Source organism: Prosopis cineraria, unplaced genomic scaffold (genome assembly GCF_029017545.1).
Source record: "Prosopis cineraria cultivar Desert tree isolate PC_DT_omini unplaced genomic scaffold, ASM2901754v1 PC8, whole genome shotgun sequence".
Lineage (NCBI taxonomy): Eukaryota > Viridiplantae > Streptophyta > Magnoliopsida > Fabales > Fabaceae > Prosopis > Prosopis cineraria.
Window position 1 is genome coordinate 11,332,114 of NW_026555339.1, and position 19,954 is coordinate 11,352,067.

Here is a 19,954-nt window from a genome sequence, read left to right on the forward strand (position 1 = left end):
CATATCTTTATCCTATATTTATGGCCTGATACAATAGGCATTAGGCACTATGTATCATGTGGAGTTAAAGATAAACAAATAAACAAATTGTTCTTTGCAAAGAGGAAAAAGAGAGGTATAATTTTTCTTGATGACTTTCAGAAACCTTATGCTGTATTTTTTTGACACGACCCAAACTGAAAGTATATTTTTCCTTTTTTTCTTTTTTTTTTTTGAGAAAATAGTCAATTGGCTGAAGAAATGGAAAAATAATACCCAAAATGAGAATAGTCATCACCAACCTATGCCACGTGGCGCCACGCATAAGACTTTGCAATTTACAAATACATTTTTCAAGAAAGTAACGGGTGATATTGATACCTCATTTTTCTGTTGTTAAATGTCACAAGCACTCTTCGGATAAGCTTTCATAATTGATTAAATGTACCAAAAACCACGATTTTGATTAAAAAAATCCAAATACTTTCATTTTTATATAATCAATTATCTTAATCCAAACCATGTTTTGGTTTAAGCTACAATGAATAGTTTTAAGGTATCGATTGTCAAAGTTATTTAATCTACAAATGAGACACTAAAGTCTTACACGTAACTTGTCAATTACTTCTCTTCTCTCCATGACTTCTCCCTGTTTTTTAATATTACAATGAAATTAGAGAACAAAAAAGTTATAACTGCGAATGGGAAAGATTCTCTTCCAACATATGAAATTATCACTTCTCTTTATCAATATGTTGTTTGTTTACACACGCATAGTTTGATATATTAATTTTTATAGATTAAATTATTAATTATCTTTTATTGTAATTTACACCTTTAAAATTGATCTTGAGTAAATCATTTAAACATCTTTAATTTTGTCAAAATTAATTAAAAAATAATATTCAAATATAATCACATTATGATGTTATCAATTATAATTAAAATCAATCATATTAATTAATTTTTTTAATGAATTATATTCGAATGAAATCTAAACGGACCAGTAACCGTAATGACCATAAATAAACATGAGGAAAAAGCGAGGTCCCAAAGAGATATAAGCAAATGTCTTATAAAAAATTATAGTAAATAAATTAAAAGTTCAAGTATAGTACTCTCTTTGTTCAAAAAATATAATGTATTTTTAATCGAATTTCACTTTCAATAAAGTAGTTATCTACTTTCAAATTAACCCTATTTTTTATATTTACTCTTATTAAATACTCTACAATAAATGTAAAGTCATTATTAATAGGGGCACTTTTGAAAAAAAGATAATGATTATACATCAAAAAATTAAAAATATCTTACATTTTTAAACATCTAACTCCTTAAAAAATGTCTTATATTTTTAAACGGAGCGAGTATACAAATAAAGATACATTTTTACAAAATTTTGGTGTTAATTATAAGTGATGGTGAAAGATCAATAATTTTTAAATTAATATGATTTAAATATTTTAAAGAACCATGTTTTAAGTCACCTAAGGTTAGAACAGGTAATAAAAATGAGATCGGATATGATTACATCAGAGTTCCAATTTTCTTGATATAATAAAAAACATTTTCTATATACATATATATAATACATACATATTCTATTGCATTTTTTATCATTTGATTATATTTATTAATAATTGTAAATTTTCACGAGTTCACATTTCAAGTTTACAATATTTAAGCTCAAAAAAAACAGTTTACGATATGAATTTATTTTATAATTACAAATTTATTCAAAATTATGAGTTTGATAACTTTAATTTGTTTTATATTGTGTAGCTCACTCATTTAATTTGACCAAAAAAAAAAGCTCACCCATTTAAAAAATACACTGTAAAAGAGACAGGGTGCGTTGTACAAATAGACACACATTCCTTTCCCTCCTTGTGTTTGGTGATTATCTTGATCGCCTTTGTCTTGTTGCGTATTTCCAAATACTTATCTTTTTCTTTAAAAAAAAAACATAATTATTGATCCATGTAACTTTTAACATGTTTTGGTTTTTTTTTTTTATAGTTTCTTTTTGGCTTCAGGATCCTTTAGTTTATCCCATCTGCACAATGTTATTGATTTATTCAATCATAATTCCACCTTAATACAGATTAATGGCATTAGTCAAATTTCAGCGTATTTAACACCATTATTATCATTTTATCATCTTTCTGAGCATATTAAAAAACAAAAAGACTAATATTTGATAGGATAAATTAAAAATATACTCTTTCATTTCTCTTTATAAGTTATTTATATCAATTTTATCAATACCAATGTAAGAAAAAAGTAAAAAAAATAAAATTTTATAAAATTTTAAATATGTCTCCATATAACAAATCTAAAAGATAATATCATGTTATTTTTTTCTCACATTAAAGATAACTTTAAAAATATTTTTAAGTATTATTTTAAAAATTATAATATAATTTATAAATGAGATTAAATAAATTTTTTAAAATGTACCTTATAAATAAAATTAAAAAAAATATTTGGCAATTAAAAAAATAGAAGAATCAATATCAAAATACGTTAAAAATTACAACAACCAATAGTCATGGTTTTGTTACTTGTGTTACTTGTACTTCTCTTTTTCTCTGACTATGACTGACAGAAGTGGGCCTGTCCTGCCGAACTCGATTGATCTGAGTCCACACCGCTTACGCTGAAACGTACAGGATTTGGTTCTTCCTCGTTCTTTGCCTCTTTCATTTATTCCTTATGCGTGCGTGGCTTCTTGTCACGTGCAAAGATTTTTCGCAACCTTCCAAGTTAAGCAGGTTGGTTTTATCCTTGATTCAATACAGTTTTTTTAAAAAATCATCTTTATTTAAATTATATCAAGAAAATTAAGAATTTTATTATGAGAACTTAAACAATTACATTTGATCATGTGTCAAGAAAAGCAAATAAATATACCAATTTTTTTACCTACCAAACATTCAATGATAATTTTGAGTTAACGATCTTTCATGATTCATTTATAGGTGTAAAAATGTCTTGTATTCTAATATGACTATATAGTTTTTTTTTTCACTTCTTATACAGGTTTCTCGTGAACATGTATTCAAAATAAAAAGTTAAATAAGTTGGCCAAAATTACAAGTGATCAGTTGAGCTTGGCTCTTAAGCTTCTTTAAACTTGAATTATAATTTTTAGTTTCAAAGTAGTGGCCCAGTCTTAATTATATTCAGGTTTAAAAAGACTAGTTCAATAGGTTCAACCATAGCTTATAAGAGTATCTGATGGTCAATTCCAATCTAATTATTTCAGCAAGAATATATTAGAATGCATAATATGAGTAAGTTGTGCATGGCATAATCATTAGCGAGAGTTCATCTAGGGAGATAAGTATATTAATAAATCTATGTGATACTAGCAACTTATTGTTGAAATTAGAAGCTTGCCTAAGCACCAACCATTGAAATCAAGAGGTAACCTGTGTCCTATGGTTGATTCGGGATTGTCTCTGTTCTATGAAGGACTCAAACCTAACTAGTCTCTATCAGTTTATAAGGATGATAGATTAAGGATATGACACTCTATAGTTGTTAGTATTGAGAGAAATTACGTTCATAAGTGAGTGAGTTAACCCCGATCTAGTAACTCTTCACAAGTAAAAGGTTGGATTAGTCCATGATGGACGTAACCACTTAATAGCCATCAATTTCATGTCGAAGGTAACAAGAAGGTATAAGGCTGGCATTTGATCATGCATCTAGCTCTGACCATATGGTTATTATTATTGTGGTCCGTCGACATAAGTTAAGGGTGTGTAGTTGGTATTATTGTAATCCCATGATGTGCATTATTGTAAATATGATGATGATGTATTTTATGCCCAGTCACATGTTTGTTATTATTGTGAATCGTAGCTATATGTATCACAGGTGTCTTATTTGTGTGTTGTTTGCCAATTGCATTTGTTTTTTTAATTGACATGCATGCAACTGTATATATTAGGTGAAACTTAGTTATTGAGTAGTTGTACTCACCCCTCAATTCTTAAATATTTTTAAGACTTAACTCATTAGATCAAGATTGGGGAAAGCGTACTAAGGCTTAGGATATTGGGTGTAATCCTATTTACATGCCTCTTTACTTATGTTTATATATATATATTTATGTTGTTGAATTGTCAACTAGGACTCATTCATCAATTTTTGTGCTACTTGCATTATTATATATAACTTATGTACATTGTGTTTTAGGTTAGTGAGTTTTGATTGTAAAACCTTTTATAGGGCCAAATATTCGTACAAGTAAGAAAATGTGTATTTTGATTGGTTTGAAATGAAAATAAACAATTTGTGTAAGAAATTTCTTCCCCTTGTGTTTTATAAAATATAAGGTTGAGTGGTAAATTTATGATATATATGTATACATATGTTTGTGGTGTGTTGCATGAGTCCTATACAGTCTATTGAGTGTGGTCAATTAGTTGGTGTAAACTTTTGGCACTTGCGCGTGAGTTTGGACACCATTGCTGTGAGTTTTGTAAAAATGGGTTTAGTTCTCTAACTCTTTGTAGAAAATGAATTTGAGTATGAAACTTATGCCATTAGTTAGAGTTAGAAAAAAGCTCTCTGTATATATCAAAATCACCTCAATCAAACATTGGATGGAGATTTAGGATGCGTCAAAAGTTCACTCCTAATGTTATCATGTGACAGTAAAAGTTTGCTATCAAATATCGTGTAATGTGCCATGGCGTATGGCACAGAGGCTAATGAGCCTCAATGTACTAGTACTTAACCGCAATGCACGTGTCACTTTTTGTGGAATTCACAGTATAGTGATTTTAATCAACGGCCTGGATTCTTTAGTTGAATCCCAAGCCTTCGCATTGTTTTGAAACCCTGATTTGAAGATAATGAAAGTGTATGGGAGATATTTGAACGTTGAATTCTTAGATTCCCATTGCAAATAGTTTAAAGTTGTTTCCTTCATTTGCAATTTTGAAAAACGTGCTTCTCCCATTTATGAGTTGTGAAAACTTTATAATTCTTACTAGGTTTAAACCCATGATTAGTGTTAATAGGGATTATATTGGGAGAGCTTACATGTTTTGCTTGAATTTTTCAGTCAATGTTGTAATAAACAAGTGCAATAAAAAAATTAACAACTGTCCTAAAGTAATTAACCACACATACTAAGGTGACGAATGTAATGTCCGCCTTAACATTATCAGAATAATACTCTTACACGCTATCGTGATAATCGAAATTAGATAAATCCCAACCATAAGTTATCATAACCCAAGGGATTAAAAGGTAATTAGTTTAAGATAATGGGATCCCAAGAAAACCCTTTTTAAGATATTGTTTGAGCTCAAACTTTTAAAATTAATTACATATGGTAACGGAAGCATGAAAATCGTAAGCATCTAAAATGAGATAATAACATCTAAATTTTTTTTTAGAAATTGGCCTGTCCATCTCAGTGTAGCCCACAACCCCTGCAGTAGATGGCACACGAGGATGAATCTCGTAGAAGGCATTTGCCTTATGACTGCAAAATGCTGTCATAATAGCACTCTCAACTTTCAAAGCTCGCCATTTGTCATCCAAAGTTCAATTTGAACGGTTCAACTGTCCACAAAAAGCTCTTTGAGCCCTTTAACTAATGGCATCAATCTCACACTCAAATAATTATTCATTAAAAAGATGGATATCTGAAACCAAAATAGTTCATTTTCACCTTAAAACACTTTTAAAGGTATCGAAAACACACCACCAAATGCCATTAATTACAGAATCACTTTGACCACCTCAAATGAACCATACACAACATAACAAGTCAATCATATCACACAATTAAGCATTTATAATGACCACTAAACTCTCAATTCACAACAACACAAAGGGATGAATAAAACTTAACGCACATATCAATTCACCCTTTCCTTTTGTTTTGATTTTCGGTATGGTTCGTGATTTGATAAGTAGATTTTGCACGTGCGCTGCGGCACATGGCATAAAGAGTTTCACCACAATTTAAACTTTCCTCTGTACCATAACCCGCTCAAACATCAATCTAGCCTTTTTCTAAGACTGTCCAAGGATTCAAAACTATATTAGTATCCTAAAAATATCATTAATCAATAATTTATCTAAATTAACTAAAATACTCTTGGAAACACTGAAAATTTCTAATTTGAAAACTTAAGATGTTACAACGAACAAATCATTCAAACATGAAACCCTACCAATATGATCATATTTTACTAGTATGTTTTACTTGAAATTCTTTCAAACACATACCAATATCTCATATATATATCAGTATATCAGAGATATACTGGTATGACATGTATGTTTTCTTTGTCTAGTTTTTTGCACTTCACCTATAGTTCTTCTTTTGTCAAATGATTCTTGTGTACGAACTCCAACAATGAAGATATCGTTGATCTTTAGATGTATTAGTTCAAAGCCCGATTCAAATCTTTATTTATATTTTTTCTATTTTAATATTTGTAATTATGATGAATAATCCTCCCTTGTAATTAGTTATATAAGACTTGATCTTTTAGTTCAAGTCTTAAAGAGATGTGTCTTCATTGATGGAGGTCTCGCTGATCTTCGAACGCCGTCTCTATTGACGAAGGTGTTTGTGATCTTCAATTTTGTTAAGTGCATTGTCTATTTTCTTGATCTATGTTTGTCTTTTTGCTTTCAATGTTAGACAATATTGTCATTTGGCTTAAAATTTAATATTAAATTAGTGCCTCTGTCTTATGATAATATATCAATATTTTTGAGATTTTTTTTTAATATGTATTCTTGAAGGTTTTCAGTGAAAATTTCCTGAAAATCAAATGATTGATTCCTGATCCACGTGTCCAAGTCTGGTTAGTGCAATCACCGCATGGAAGAGAGAGAAAGGGTAACAAAAAAATAAATGTCATTTAAATATTTAATAACCCCACCGACGGCAAATTCTCAATGCCGGAAGCCAGAAAATCTGGCTTCAAAGGCAACGGCACGTTTGGCCCATAAGTCTATTGGAAAAATTTCCTATCCAAATTCCAAACGTATATAGAATATGTCCCTGTGCGACAGAAACATGTCAGCATTACTGTTTTTTTAAAAAAAAAAATTGTTACTGTTGTTTTTAGTGTAGAACAAACAGTAACAAATGATTATATTTTATAAAAGAAAAGATTCTTTTTTTATCCAAATTGCTTTTAACATCCCAACCCATCGGTCAGAATGTTATCCAAATATAACCTTCAACTTTCGTTCACAGCCCCTCCTCAACGTCGAAGCTCTCCCCCTCCTTCTAGCTTCCGATACCCCTCGTCGCCGTCGCCTTCTCCGGCTAGACATCTCCGATCGGGTTTCGTTCATGGAATCCTCATCCTAATCACCGAACCATTGCTGGAGCTCTCACTATTTTGTTCTGCTACTGCTATTATCACAACCGGAGATTCCCTGCATCAAGAACTCCTTGGAAACATCGGAATCGCCGTCGTCGGAGAAGGTTAGATACTTCATACTCAGGCCCCTCTAACGGAGTTGATTTTGTGTCTGAATGAATTTTTCGTCAGCTTCTTTTCTTGCTAGATCTGTCGGTGCTTTCTTGGCATAGTTCTAATCCTTTTAAACGAAATTATTTGATTTGAATTCCGTGCTGCAAGCCTGCAAGTCGTGGTCAGTGTTTAATCCCCTGAATTTGATATTGACATTTCAAAAAGTGTTCAGTGTCCTATGTTTCATGGAAAGCACAAAGCAAAGGACATAATCGGGACCATGGTTCTGTTCTTGTGGGGTTATTGTTTAGCTCACAACGTGTTTAAAAATTGTGCTGTACACTTTTACTTGAATAATTTGTTTTGATTTAATCCATGTAGAAATTTGTTTTAATAGAATTGAAAAATTAATCATTTAATATTTATAATTTTAACTCATTTATAATCAAATCATTTAACTTTAACTCGTCATAACACTCAATCTTTGTAATTTTTACTTTATTGTAATTTAATTCTTAAATTTTAAATCGATGTAACTCAGATTTTATAATTTTAATTATTTAAAATATTTGTTCCTCTATTCCTTAAAAAATAAAATTATAAAATTATAATTATTTTAAAATTTAAATATTAATATTTTAAATTAGTAAAATTTTTAATTTTTATAATTTTATTTATCTAATATATAGAGATTAATATTTAAATTTATAAAATTGTAGGAACTGAGTTACTATTGAATCAATATTATTAAGATTGAATTATAACAAGTTAGAGTTTAAAAATGAGTTATAATTGAACCAAATTTGTTGAGACCAAATGATTAATATTTTCAGTTTAATTTATGTAGAATTCCAAATAAGTGAGGTACATATAACATAATCATTCTTTTTTAAAATACCGAAAAGAAGTGATACATCAAAATTGATTCGCCTCATGTTTGGAACCAAAATCTTGAAAGGGGCCCGAGAGCTAAAAGCCCTGGATTATAAAGATTTTTTTTTAAAATATATATATATATACACAAAAAATTTTAGGTGAATTGAGTTTTGAGGCTTATTAGGACAAGGACATGCCCAGTGGCGGAGCTAGGACCCTATGTTAGGGGTTAGAAATTAATTTTAAAAATAATAATTCAGAAATAATTATTTAATATTTTTTAAAAAATAATCATATATTTTATAATTTTCCCCTACTTATTGTCAAATGCTATTAAAAATATTCTCTTCCATCTACGTCATTAATTTATTATATTATTTATATATAAAAATGTATAAATATATAATCATGAACCAGAAACTTAAAGAAAATAAAATAAATAAGTATATTCTTTTTTTTAAAAAAATCATATTTGAGTTTTGGATTTAGTGAATTCAAAACTGGACTTAAGTTGAAACATTCACAAAAGAATGGTCTAGATTTTAAGGGGTGCAAAATTTTGGGGCTAGACTTAAGTTGAAACATTAACAAAAGAAGGGTAGATTTTAAGAGTTGCAAAATTTGAGACTAGAAAGAATAAAATAACAAACTCCATATTGCTTATTTGTAATTTCTTCCAAATTGAAGGGGTGCATATACCCCCCTCAAATATATGTGGCTCCACCATTAGGCATGCCTTCAAGCTCAAAATACTTACAAAGGTGTTTACAAATTGTCTATGAAAAATGTCCTCACATTAGTAATAGGATTTAATCACGTGACTTTATAGATTATAGGTTAAATCCTTACCAAATAAACTATCTTTTCAAGGGTGGAAACATGGGGACCAGGGGAAGCCATGGCCCCTCTAACTTTTTAATTTTTTTCTTTATAAAATGGAGGGATTCTATATTTTCGACCACTTCTAAATTAAAACATTATAGAAGCCTTAGACACTATATGAAATTCTCGTTTCAATTCTGCATGTAGTCTTTTAAGTATGTATAATACAACTGTTTCAATAATTTGAAAATATATTTATCATAAAATGTACTTATTTTAACAAAATAATGTTACAGATGCTCTTAAAGCATTGGTAATTTGATGCTATTTGATTTTACTTTTATGTTATATTTGATAAAAGAAATTATGAGAATTATTACTAGTAAATTTTGTCAAGCATTATAACAAAAATTTTAAAATATATTAAATGTTTGTGTTTGATATCTACTATAAAATCACTTATCTAAAAATTAAGATATTATGATTAAGATATGTTTTTCTAGAAAAAAAATTAATTTTTTTATAATAACCAAACTATTGAAATTTATAATATGAATGATTTTTACTGTGATTTAATCTGATTTCATTGATATAAACATTTAGGGTGAATTGTTCATAATTATTACCGCAATGGGTTGGACATGGTGCTGTGTCATGCTAGTTCTATTACTATTTGCTCCTTTCATGGCTTCTTCACGATCAATTATCAAGAACTTACCTGGCTTTTCTGGTGACCTCCCTTTCAAGCTTGAAACTGGGTGAGTTTTTTCCCCCGTCTTTTGCGAAAGTAATATGTAATTATTTTTAGGGTGAATGATTAAATTGGCTCATAAACCATAAATTATATTGTGCAGATACATAGGAGTGGGAGAAGAAGAGGATGTGCAACTATTTTACTTATTTGTGGAGTCACAAAGAAATCCCTCAAAAGATCCAATCTTACTCTGGTTTGTTGGAGGCCCTGGTTGCTCTGCCCTTTCTGCATTTCTTTTTGAAAATGGTACATGCTTCAGTTTGTTCATTCATTTATTCATTTTTCAATATCTAAGTGAGATGGAAACCTTAGCATCTATAGCACTTAACCCGGCCTCCTGCCAACCAATAGATGGGTATCTAAATGGGTTGGGAAATTTTATCCCAAACGCTAGTTGTTAAGGTGGGAGAATCCACTCAATTAAATATCATATAGAGTATCTCCTACTGCTAAAGGCAGTAAACTTGGAAAATTTTATGGCCAAGCTTGAGAGTTTAAAAGATTTTCTTCATTCTGAGCTTATTTGAGCCGTTTGAATAAACTGAAGAAATATTGGCCAAAACCGAACTCGAATGGGTTAAGGCTGAATACCCGAATTCTTTTTTTTTAATTATTAAAAAAATAATATAAAAATTGAAAATATTAATTTTTTAAAATAAAAATTGAAGTTAGATAATAAAATAAAATTTAACAATTTGGGCCAATCTGAAAACATGAGGAATTAGGGCTGGGCTTTGCTGTAGAGGTTTTTTTATACGGTTGGATACTTTTAAGCCCGATCCAAATTGAGCCTGACTCAAATAAGCTCAACATGCCCGAATTATTGGCTATACCCACTACTCATTGTGGGACTTGGTATCTCATACTATCAAGCCTCCATCACCTTCTTAATGCATTAATCTAAACTTATCCCTCAATCTGATTGATCAAGTTGCCCTGTCCCCACTGTTGCTAATAAGTCATGTTAATCCTCAAATATTTTGTGGTATTTGACTCCTTTGCACTTCAAAAGTGAGGCACAGGAAGATAATTTTTAAATGGATTACAGAAGACATTGTTGATTTTCATAGATTCACAAGGTGTTATTAGGATAAACTTCATCATCTGTGATTTACTCTGAACTTTGACCGGGATTTTTCCCCATTCTACAAGACTAGTTCTAGCATTTTAGGGGGGATTTTTTTATTTTTTTTCCTTTGAAGAATATCCCCTCCATTAAAAAGTATAAGACATTTTTAATTAAATTACACTTCCAATAAGTTAGTTAATTGTCTTTAAATTGATACCATATCCATGCCTGCCCTTATTTAATAATATAATGTCTTACTTAAAGGTGAAGTGTTTTATGATTATTTATTAAAGGTATTTTTGAAAAAAAAATCCATTAATTACACATTAAAAAGCTAAAAATACTTTATATTTTTTTTAATGAAGGGAGTAGAAAAGTATAGTTTTAATCTTATTGGATTTCAAGTTTGGATAAATAAGAACTGAGCAAGATCTTACTTTTTATTTAACAATTTGCAGGACCAGTGACATTTGACAGAGAATCCAGTGGGATTCTTCCAACACTTATATTAAACCCTTATGCCTGGACGCAGGTCATGATGTTTCTAAGTTCAAGCTTCCAAATTTGTATTGCTTTGCAAATCAATTTTATACTTCATTACCTTCAATACCTTTTCTATTGCCCTTATTTTCATTTCCATGCTAAAATCATGAAATTGTGTTGCCATTTTTTTTATTCTAATACAACTTATATTGCAGAAAATTATAATCTGTCAACTTCTTCAGCAATTTTTGTCAGATTGGAGTGACTCTCTCTGTTATTGTTGTTGTTGAATGCCTCTCTCTGTTAAGAGATATATAAGAGCCATTCTTCTGCTATGATATATCAAAATTATTAATCTTTCATTAAAAGCTTAAGTTTCTGAATTGGGATAAGAGAAAACAATCTTTTACATAGGCATTAATGAATGCTACTGTTGATTAATTGCTTAGTAGTTCCTTCATTATTTCTATGGATAATGAAACTTTTATTCCCTTAAATTTATTTCAGTTATCAATTTAGTCATCCAAGTTTAATTTTTATCGATTTGATGTTTGTTTCAATTATTGATTTGATACTTATCATTTAAAAAAGAGGTAACATTATTAAAATCTGCTAACATAAATGACGAGATATTAATGGTAGTCATGAATGTAGATTAATGAAAAAATGTAATTATTTAGGTAGGAAAGAACAAACCTAGAATTTTTTTAAAAAAAAAAAACAAAACGTAGTATAAGCTACTAGATTGAGAAAAATTAAATTAATTTGAAGGTTAATTTGTTGTAATTTAACTACAAATATATGCCATGTAATGAATAGACTTTACATATTAGATTAATTTGACAATTAATTTGTACTTTAAAACTTAAAGGGCTAACATGATAATTTAAGAAAGCATAATGGAAGAAATCGATAAAAATTAAACTTGAAGAATTATATAAATAACTAAGAAAAATTTAAGCATCTAAAAGTTTCATTATCTCTTATTTCTATTCCTTACTGGTATGGTCTTTGAAACAGTAATTATAACTTATCTGGCATTTAATTGCTAGGTACTCAATGTCATGTACATAGATTTACCAGTTGGCACAGGATTTTCTTACTCACAAACACAAGAAGGCTACCACAGCAGTGATCTTATGTGGATAGAGAATGCATATGATTTTCTGCAAAAGGTAAACACTTAATTGGCACCCAAAGTTGCCACTTAGCATAGAATTGTTGCTAAGCTTTCTAATATCTATCAGACATGGATCTGTTTATTAATGGCTAAACCGTGACAGATCCTTGTATCTAATTCTCAAAGAAGAAGAAAGCAAATAAATGATGTGTATTCCCTCTGATCCAAAATATAAGTAGCTTTTAATAATAATTCGCATACCAATCCTTATTCTCGTGAAAATATTATATTGTTTTCCCTTTTTACTCTTAATTCCAATCTATGATGAGTGAGAAAAAGGTCATACATTTATTAATACAAGAATTTAGATTAATAAATACAAGGGGTAAATTGAGAATTTTTTTTTTTTTACAAATACCAAGTTGTTTATATTTTGGACTAAGGTTAGCGGAGAGAAAATGTTTATATATTTTACCAAAGGGAGTATATATGATGATATAGGGTACAATATATCTTCTTCTGATAATTTGTGATTAATGCAGTGGTTTATGGATCATCCTGAGTTTGGCTCAAATTCATTTTATGTTGGTGGTGGTTCATATTCAACTTTGCCTGCTGTTCCTCTTGTTAAAAAACTATATGAAGGTTAAACTGTTTCATTTTTGCGTCTGCATGTAGCTACACTACTTTAGCCTTTTTTTTTTCCTTTTTTTTTTTGCTTGTTTAAATCTCTTCTATGCTTTCTTTGAGTGGCAGGTTCCAGAGCAGGAGGCAGTCCACTCATAAATATCAAAGTAAAATAGAGATAGACTACTTATGTTCTGCCTAGAGCTTTCATTTTCTGAAAATTGCCTCTCTAATACCTTGTGAGTTGTGAGGCATCATATTCCAGACTGGTGCCTTTTGAGGTACCATATTCTATGTTAAGATGACATTCTCGAGTCATTGATAACAAGGTTAAATGACAAATTAACTATTGAATTATAAGTCTAAAAGCGTCTAGCACTTTAAACTTATTTTTTTTACAACATTTTCCTTTAACTTTTAAAAATAGTACAATCTGAACCCTATAATTAACAAAAGTTGACTTTGATTATTATTTGACCAGATAATGCAGAAAAAGGCCACAAAAATTATAAAAATTGACTAAAAAATTACAGAGAATGACCCAAACAAATACAAAAAAGAACCAAGAAAAAAAATTGGTCCTTTTGATGTAATTTTTGAGGTCCTTTTTGTTAGTTTCTAATTGATTAACAGTCAAAGTTATCTTTTATTAATGGTATGGGTTAAATTGCATCGTTTTCAAAAGTTGAAGAGAAATATTGCACCAAGAATAAGTTTAGAGTTTCAGACGCTTTTGGACCTATTGTTTAGGGGTCAATTTGTTTTTTTAGCCTCGATAATAATACTAAAGTTGAATATGATGCCTCATGAGGTACTGGGTGAGAATTTTTCTCTATTTTTCTTGGCTTAATTTACATAAAGGACTGCCTTTTGGATATTATTTATGACAACAAAATATCACTAACTCTCAGCTAGCCTTAGGGTCTTGTGCTTGCCAGCCCATCAACTGATGTGTTTCTGGATATGAACTCCCGAATTGTTTATGCACACCACCTGGGTCTTATATCAGATGAGCTCTATGAGGTTATTTTATTTTCCTATTCATGCATTCATTTCATTTTGTCTGTCTTAATTATGATAGTAACTTACTTAAGAAATACGGATACGGGTATGTGTATAAGTGTGTTGATCAGATATGATACAACATGATGCATTAAATATGGTAATTTTCAAATTTTTTAAGATACAGGCATGGGAATATATATGTTATATGTTTTATATTTTAGGGGATAGGTAAGAGTATCTTGATTTTTAAACAAATAATAAAATGATTTCTATAATAATAAACCAAAATATTAATTTTTTTTAAGTTTTTAATTAAGTTTTGTACAAAAACATTTTGACAAAAAAAAATAGTAATGCAAATGATAGAATATATGATAAGTATCATGAAGTACATGGCGCGTATCATACGGATACATATCAAATACAACTACGTTTACTTTTTTGAAGTATCAATGCCTTTCTGTATTTATAAGATTGATTAGGATGGGTATATATGCTTTTCACATGTATGTCTAAATTGAGCTATTTTAGAGAGAGATCTCAATGATTCCTAACTGTTGATTTGTCTTACCTTTAGATGCATTTCAAGATCAAGATTCTATCCTTTTTAGTTTCTTGGCTTATAACTATGACTCAATCAATGAATTATTGTAGTGAAATAGTGAAAATCTTTTGATACATATCTAACAGTGGGAAACTCAATCTCAGGATCAGTGATTAAACTCAAGGAATTACCTATCTGAAATTAGTTTGATATCTTTTTCTGCAGTCAATTAAGGCAAGTTGTAATGGTGATTATGTCAACATGAATCCAAACAACACAAAGTGTGCTTCGGATTATGAAGCTTACTCTCAGGTTTTTATAAAACCTTCCACGCTAGTCTTAGGTTCTTTTAATCATTATAATTGCTACGTAAAAAGAAAAAACTAAGTGTATAAACTATTCATTAATTTGCAGCTGGTTCGTTACATAAACATAAATCAAATCTTGGAACCTGTTTGCATAACTACTCCTAATAACAATGAAAGAGCTCTCTTGGAAGATTCATCTGAAGGGATCCTCCAATCATTCTGGTGTCGTGTATGTGAATTTTAGAACGTTAAATACTCACACTTGCTCACATGCACACACGCACGCGCACGTTCCTTTTAATTTGGAATTTACTTGTAGGGTTATGATCACATACTTGTGAACCAATGGGCAAATAATGAGGATGTTAGGAAGGCTCTTCAGATTAGAGAGGTAAGAATCTACTTAGTATTGATTATTATATATTAAAACTAATTCAAGATGTAACTAAGAATTTAATTTTATAATGACTTTTTAGGGAACTAAGGGGGAGTTCTTGAGATGCAACAAGAGTTTATCATACAAATTTCATCTGCAAAGTGTTATTGATTATCACCGATATTTCACTGAGACGAACCTTCAATGTCTTGTATACTGGTAAGTTTCATCATCCATGCTTTTTCTTGAGCAAGTCAATGTTATTGAGTCCCACATGCAGAAGGTCTCGTTAAAAAAAGAGATTTATAAGCTATTGGGGTCTCCTGCTTACTATGCTAGTCTTTTGGGATGAATTTTTTCTTTGAACTTATGCCATAACATTAGAGTACTAATTTTAAGAGTTAGTTTGGCTCATGTGCTGTACTTCTACCACAATATAACGCATCTTCTAGAAGTCTTGTTTGGTCCAAAATATAGAGCAATGGATAACTTTTATAATTATTTTTTCAACTATACCCATGTTTCATTTATTACTCTATTTTAAAAAAAAAATCGTGCATTATAATTTTAATTACTATTATCAAGACTCTTATATAAGATATTTAATGAGGTTATAATTGGAAAGATGTAATTTTCTTTAAGAAATTAAAGTTTCAACTAATACTTTTTGAGAATCGTGAATTAGTTATCAATGCTTTATATCCTAATCTAGAGGTAGTATATAGATTTCATTCATTTATTGAAGCATGGATTAAATTGACCAAAATACTCCCTCTATTTCTAAATATAGGAGAAACAGTCAGTGTCACTTGTTTTTTTTTTTAATGCAAAATCACATATTCCCTCATTCCCAAATTAGAGGACACATCCAATATACTAATAAACCTCATTAAATATATTTTATTAATGAAATTTTATTTTTGTCAAGGTATTTTATATTTTGGGATATTAAATCTTTCTTGAAAGTATTTTATAATTTGGGATGGAGGAAGTATTTCAATAAGCATTTATTTCTAAATTATCCCTCATAAAATCCATCATTTTCATGGAATATTTTAGTCCAAACAATGAATGCAGCCTTATTTTGATTAAACATTAACATGATATATTTTAGTCCAGTTTTTATTTTCAAATACAATTATTATAGTTAATCAATTTTTTTAAATTGTGTGATACAATTACTTTTTCTTTTACATAGACATTGGAACCGAGGGAGTATCTTTGAAATATAGATCCTTTGAAGTTCATTGCTGTAGGTTCCTTTTAACCTACCTTCCATTAAAGTTCTATACCCATGGCAATCAAACTTGGAGCATATATGTTGTTAGTTAGCCATCATGCTCAATACAACCAAACCTTCTTCAGATCAGTTTGAACTTTGTGAGCAATCACTGGTCAACTTCCACCATAATCCGAGACTTCCTTTCCTTCACTTTTTGTAGGGATTTAAGCAGCACAATAACCTGATATGTCCAGCCCTGCCCAAACCATTTAGGCTCATCGTACCGGGCATCAAGTTAAAATCCAACCAGGCCCGGCCCAAACATATACATATATTTTTTATAAAAAAATGGTACAAAATAATTGTTTTATATCATATTTCTTAATATGTTACATGTAACGTCTTGTTTTTTTAATTGTTATTGATATTTTATATGATTTTAGTTTTTTTAATCATTTTCAAAATTTTAAAAATAATTTTTAACTTAATATATAAAATAATAAATAATTTTAAAGTATTTATAGTTTTAAAAATTATTACTTTCTGATAATTATATTTTTTTGTTGATAAAAAAAAAAATTTTTCCATTCCTTTTAAAATAGTTTTAAAATTTTATAAGATTGGGCCAAACCTGTCCTGAACAAACGAGCACTAGGCTGGCTTGAATTTTATATTCATTGGGCTGGCAATGGATTAGGGTGATGCCTAGCCCCGGCCTGTGTGCACTCTTGATTCTTTTTATATTTATTATATTTAAAAATTTTGCAGTGCAAATTTAGGAATTTCTTGTCAAAAAAAAAATAAACAGCCATGTTATTTATTTATTTATTTTTGTACGCAATACAGACAAAAAGTAGCAAAATCGAAAGCAAACAACTATCACATTTAGAACATGAATGAATTCCTTATAAGATCCACAACCAATGTTGGAAAAGAAATTCTTGAGAATTCTGTACCTTAAACAATGATCCCCCATAAACTTCCTTGGTCCCAACTTCCAAGATTGGCTACAATGAGATTATGGATGTAGAAAGTTTTTGAAGTTATAGCCCTGTTACTCCAATGAGATTGTTATCTTTTTAGAGAAAGTCAACACTTTGACTATAATATTTTCAGAAGCTAAATTTCTTTGGGGAAATTCACTAATGTTTGAACTCCTTATCACAGTGCTGATCTTGACTTGGCAGTACCACATATTAGTACACAAGCTTGGATTAAGTCTTTGAACATGAAAATTGAAGATCCTTGGCGTGCATGGTTTGTTGATGGCCAGGTTGCTGGGTAACTATTCAATTTCATTCATCATTCTATCCATTTTTCAGCTTTAAAGTGTTCAATTACATTATTATTGTTTAGCAGTCAAGACTAGTGCATGATAAACATTTAGACCCTACATATTATTTAAACATTTAGACCCTACATATTATTTTTGCAGTTGCATTGTGCTGCAGGTTCTTTTAATTTTATTTGTTTAAAAAAACACAGTTCTACTTTAAATAATTATAACTTGGTATATATAACATGCTCATTATTCTATTAAAAATTATTATTTTTATTATAAAATTAGTGTTAATAGAATTTGTAAAAATAAATGAAATTACCATGTTCGTAATTGTGAATGTTTTGATTAAACTAATATTGAAATCAACTAATCGCCCCTCTTTAATATTGCATCTGAATGCACTTAAGGTTTTAACTTTTATGCAGCTTTTTTTTTATCTTTTCGTTATCGGTTCAGTTCTTTAATTAAAACATGATAAGTGTGTGGTCTTGGTTGATAATTGTATGATTTCTTAATTAAGTTACAGGTTTACCACATTTTAATTAAAAAATTAATAAAATGTGTATATATATATATATATATATAAACAAATATAATCCTTGTGATATTTGTATATTTTATACTGTCCCATCTCTGTTTTTATATTGGATGCAGATACACGCAAATCTACAAGAACTATAACTACTTCTTGACATATGTTGCTGTGAAAGTAAGCAAAACCCTCAACACTTAGCTTCATTCAGTTGATTATATTCTCTTTGTTAGATTTCAAGTCTATTCATATATGGTTAATTGATTTTTCTATTTTTTGTCTGATATAGGGTGCTGGTCATGTAGCTCAATCATATAAACCTAAAGAAGTTTTGCAAATGATAGACAGGTGGTTCTCATATTCCATTATTTAAGTAAGGGTCAATTGGGCTTTGTTAGGGTCTCAAACCCAAAATGTCAATCCATGGGGCAGGTCAGGCCAAGCCTTGAGTTAGGATAATCTCTTATTATATGAATAATTGAGATTAATTTTTATAAGGTATTTACTTATAATTTTTAGATCATTTTTGTTGTAATATTTAAAATTTTTATGTAATTTTATATGATCAACTAACGTTACTATTTGTTAACAATAAAAGCAATATTATATCATTTTGTAATTATTGAAAGGGAACAATACATGAAAATAAAAGAGGATGATAGACAAGTGAGAGGCAATAATGTCCTTTCATTTTTTTTTTCCCTTTTAATTCCTCTTTCTTCCTCTTATTGTACTTTTGGCACCACACACAGTGTAAAATAATTTATAAGGGTGTTTGGAGTCCACATCGGACACCCCTTACCTCAAGTAAGAAATGAAAAAAAAAAAAGAAAGAAAAGAAAAGAAAAGGAAAAAAACATCCCTTAGAGTGTTAAAAAGTAAATTCTTTAAAAAAATTATTTATATAAATCATTAAATTGAATAGGGCTAGCTCAAACAATAAAGATAAGCTGAGGTATGGGTAAAAGTTGAAGAATTCAATCAGACATTTGGTTCAAATGGTAAGAAAATTATATCAGTTTAATTAAAAAATTTGAGTTTGAGTTTTGAAAATATTTAATAATATTGGTGGTAAAACTTTCACTAGAAAGGGTCCTAACCCACCATGATCTGGATTAATTTTGGCTTTCTTAAAATTCTTCAACTCAATGTGAGGCAAATTCAAGATACTCAGTGTAGCATGCAAAAATATATATATATATATATATAGAGAGAGAGAGAGAGAGAGTGGGGGGGGGAGAGGGAGAGAGTTCAAAACCTCTTGATCAATAAAAAGAAGAAGGATTTCATCCATTGCCCAATGATGTGACGTGTTTTCAAATCATGCCAATTCAACATGACATTTTTCTGCAAGATGTCAGGCTTGAATTAAAATTAAATTTTAAAATAAAATTACCAAAGTATCATTTTTTTTTCAATATGTTGCCATGTAACAAGTATTAAACAAGTATTACAAGGAAATTAATAAGTAAAAGTTAAGTTTTTAACA

The 19,954-nt window shown here is 29.5% G+C and overlaps 1 protein-coding gene across 2 annotated transcripts; it reads left to right on the plus strand.

Moving 5' to 3' along the window:
- The first annotated feature begins 7,167 nt into the window (after positions 1-7,167).
- On the plus strand, positions 7,168-19,087 carry LOC129318253 (serine carboxypeptidase-like 18). Of its 2 annotated transcripts, XM_054962936.1 has the most exons (15): positions 7,318-7,456; positions 9,747-9,901; positions 9,998-10,143; positions 11,425-11,498; positions 12,502-12,624; positions 13,112-13,214; positions 13,326-13,363; positions 14,118-14,219; positions 14,971-15,057; positions 15,160-15,282; positions 15,373-15,444; positions 15,530-15,648; positions 17,819-17,932; positions 18,588-18,642; positions 18,755-19,087. In XM_054962936.1, the coding sequence occupies exons 2-15, from the start codon at positions 9,774-9,776 to the stop codon at positions 18,836-18,838; spliced, it is 1,368 nt and encodes a 455-aa protein (XP_054818911.1). In that variant the 5' UTR covers positions 7,318-7,456; positions 9,747-9,773; the 3' UTR covers positions 18,839-19,087. The 2 variants fall into 2 exon arrangements, with proteins under 2 accessions (XP_054818912.1, XP_054818911.1); XM_054962937.1 differs by lacking the exons at positions 9,747-9,901; positions 9,998-10,143 and having other exon boundaries at positions 7,168-7,456.
- Positions 19,088-19,954: the final 867 nt, after the last annotated feature.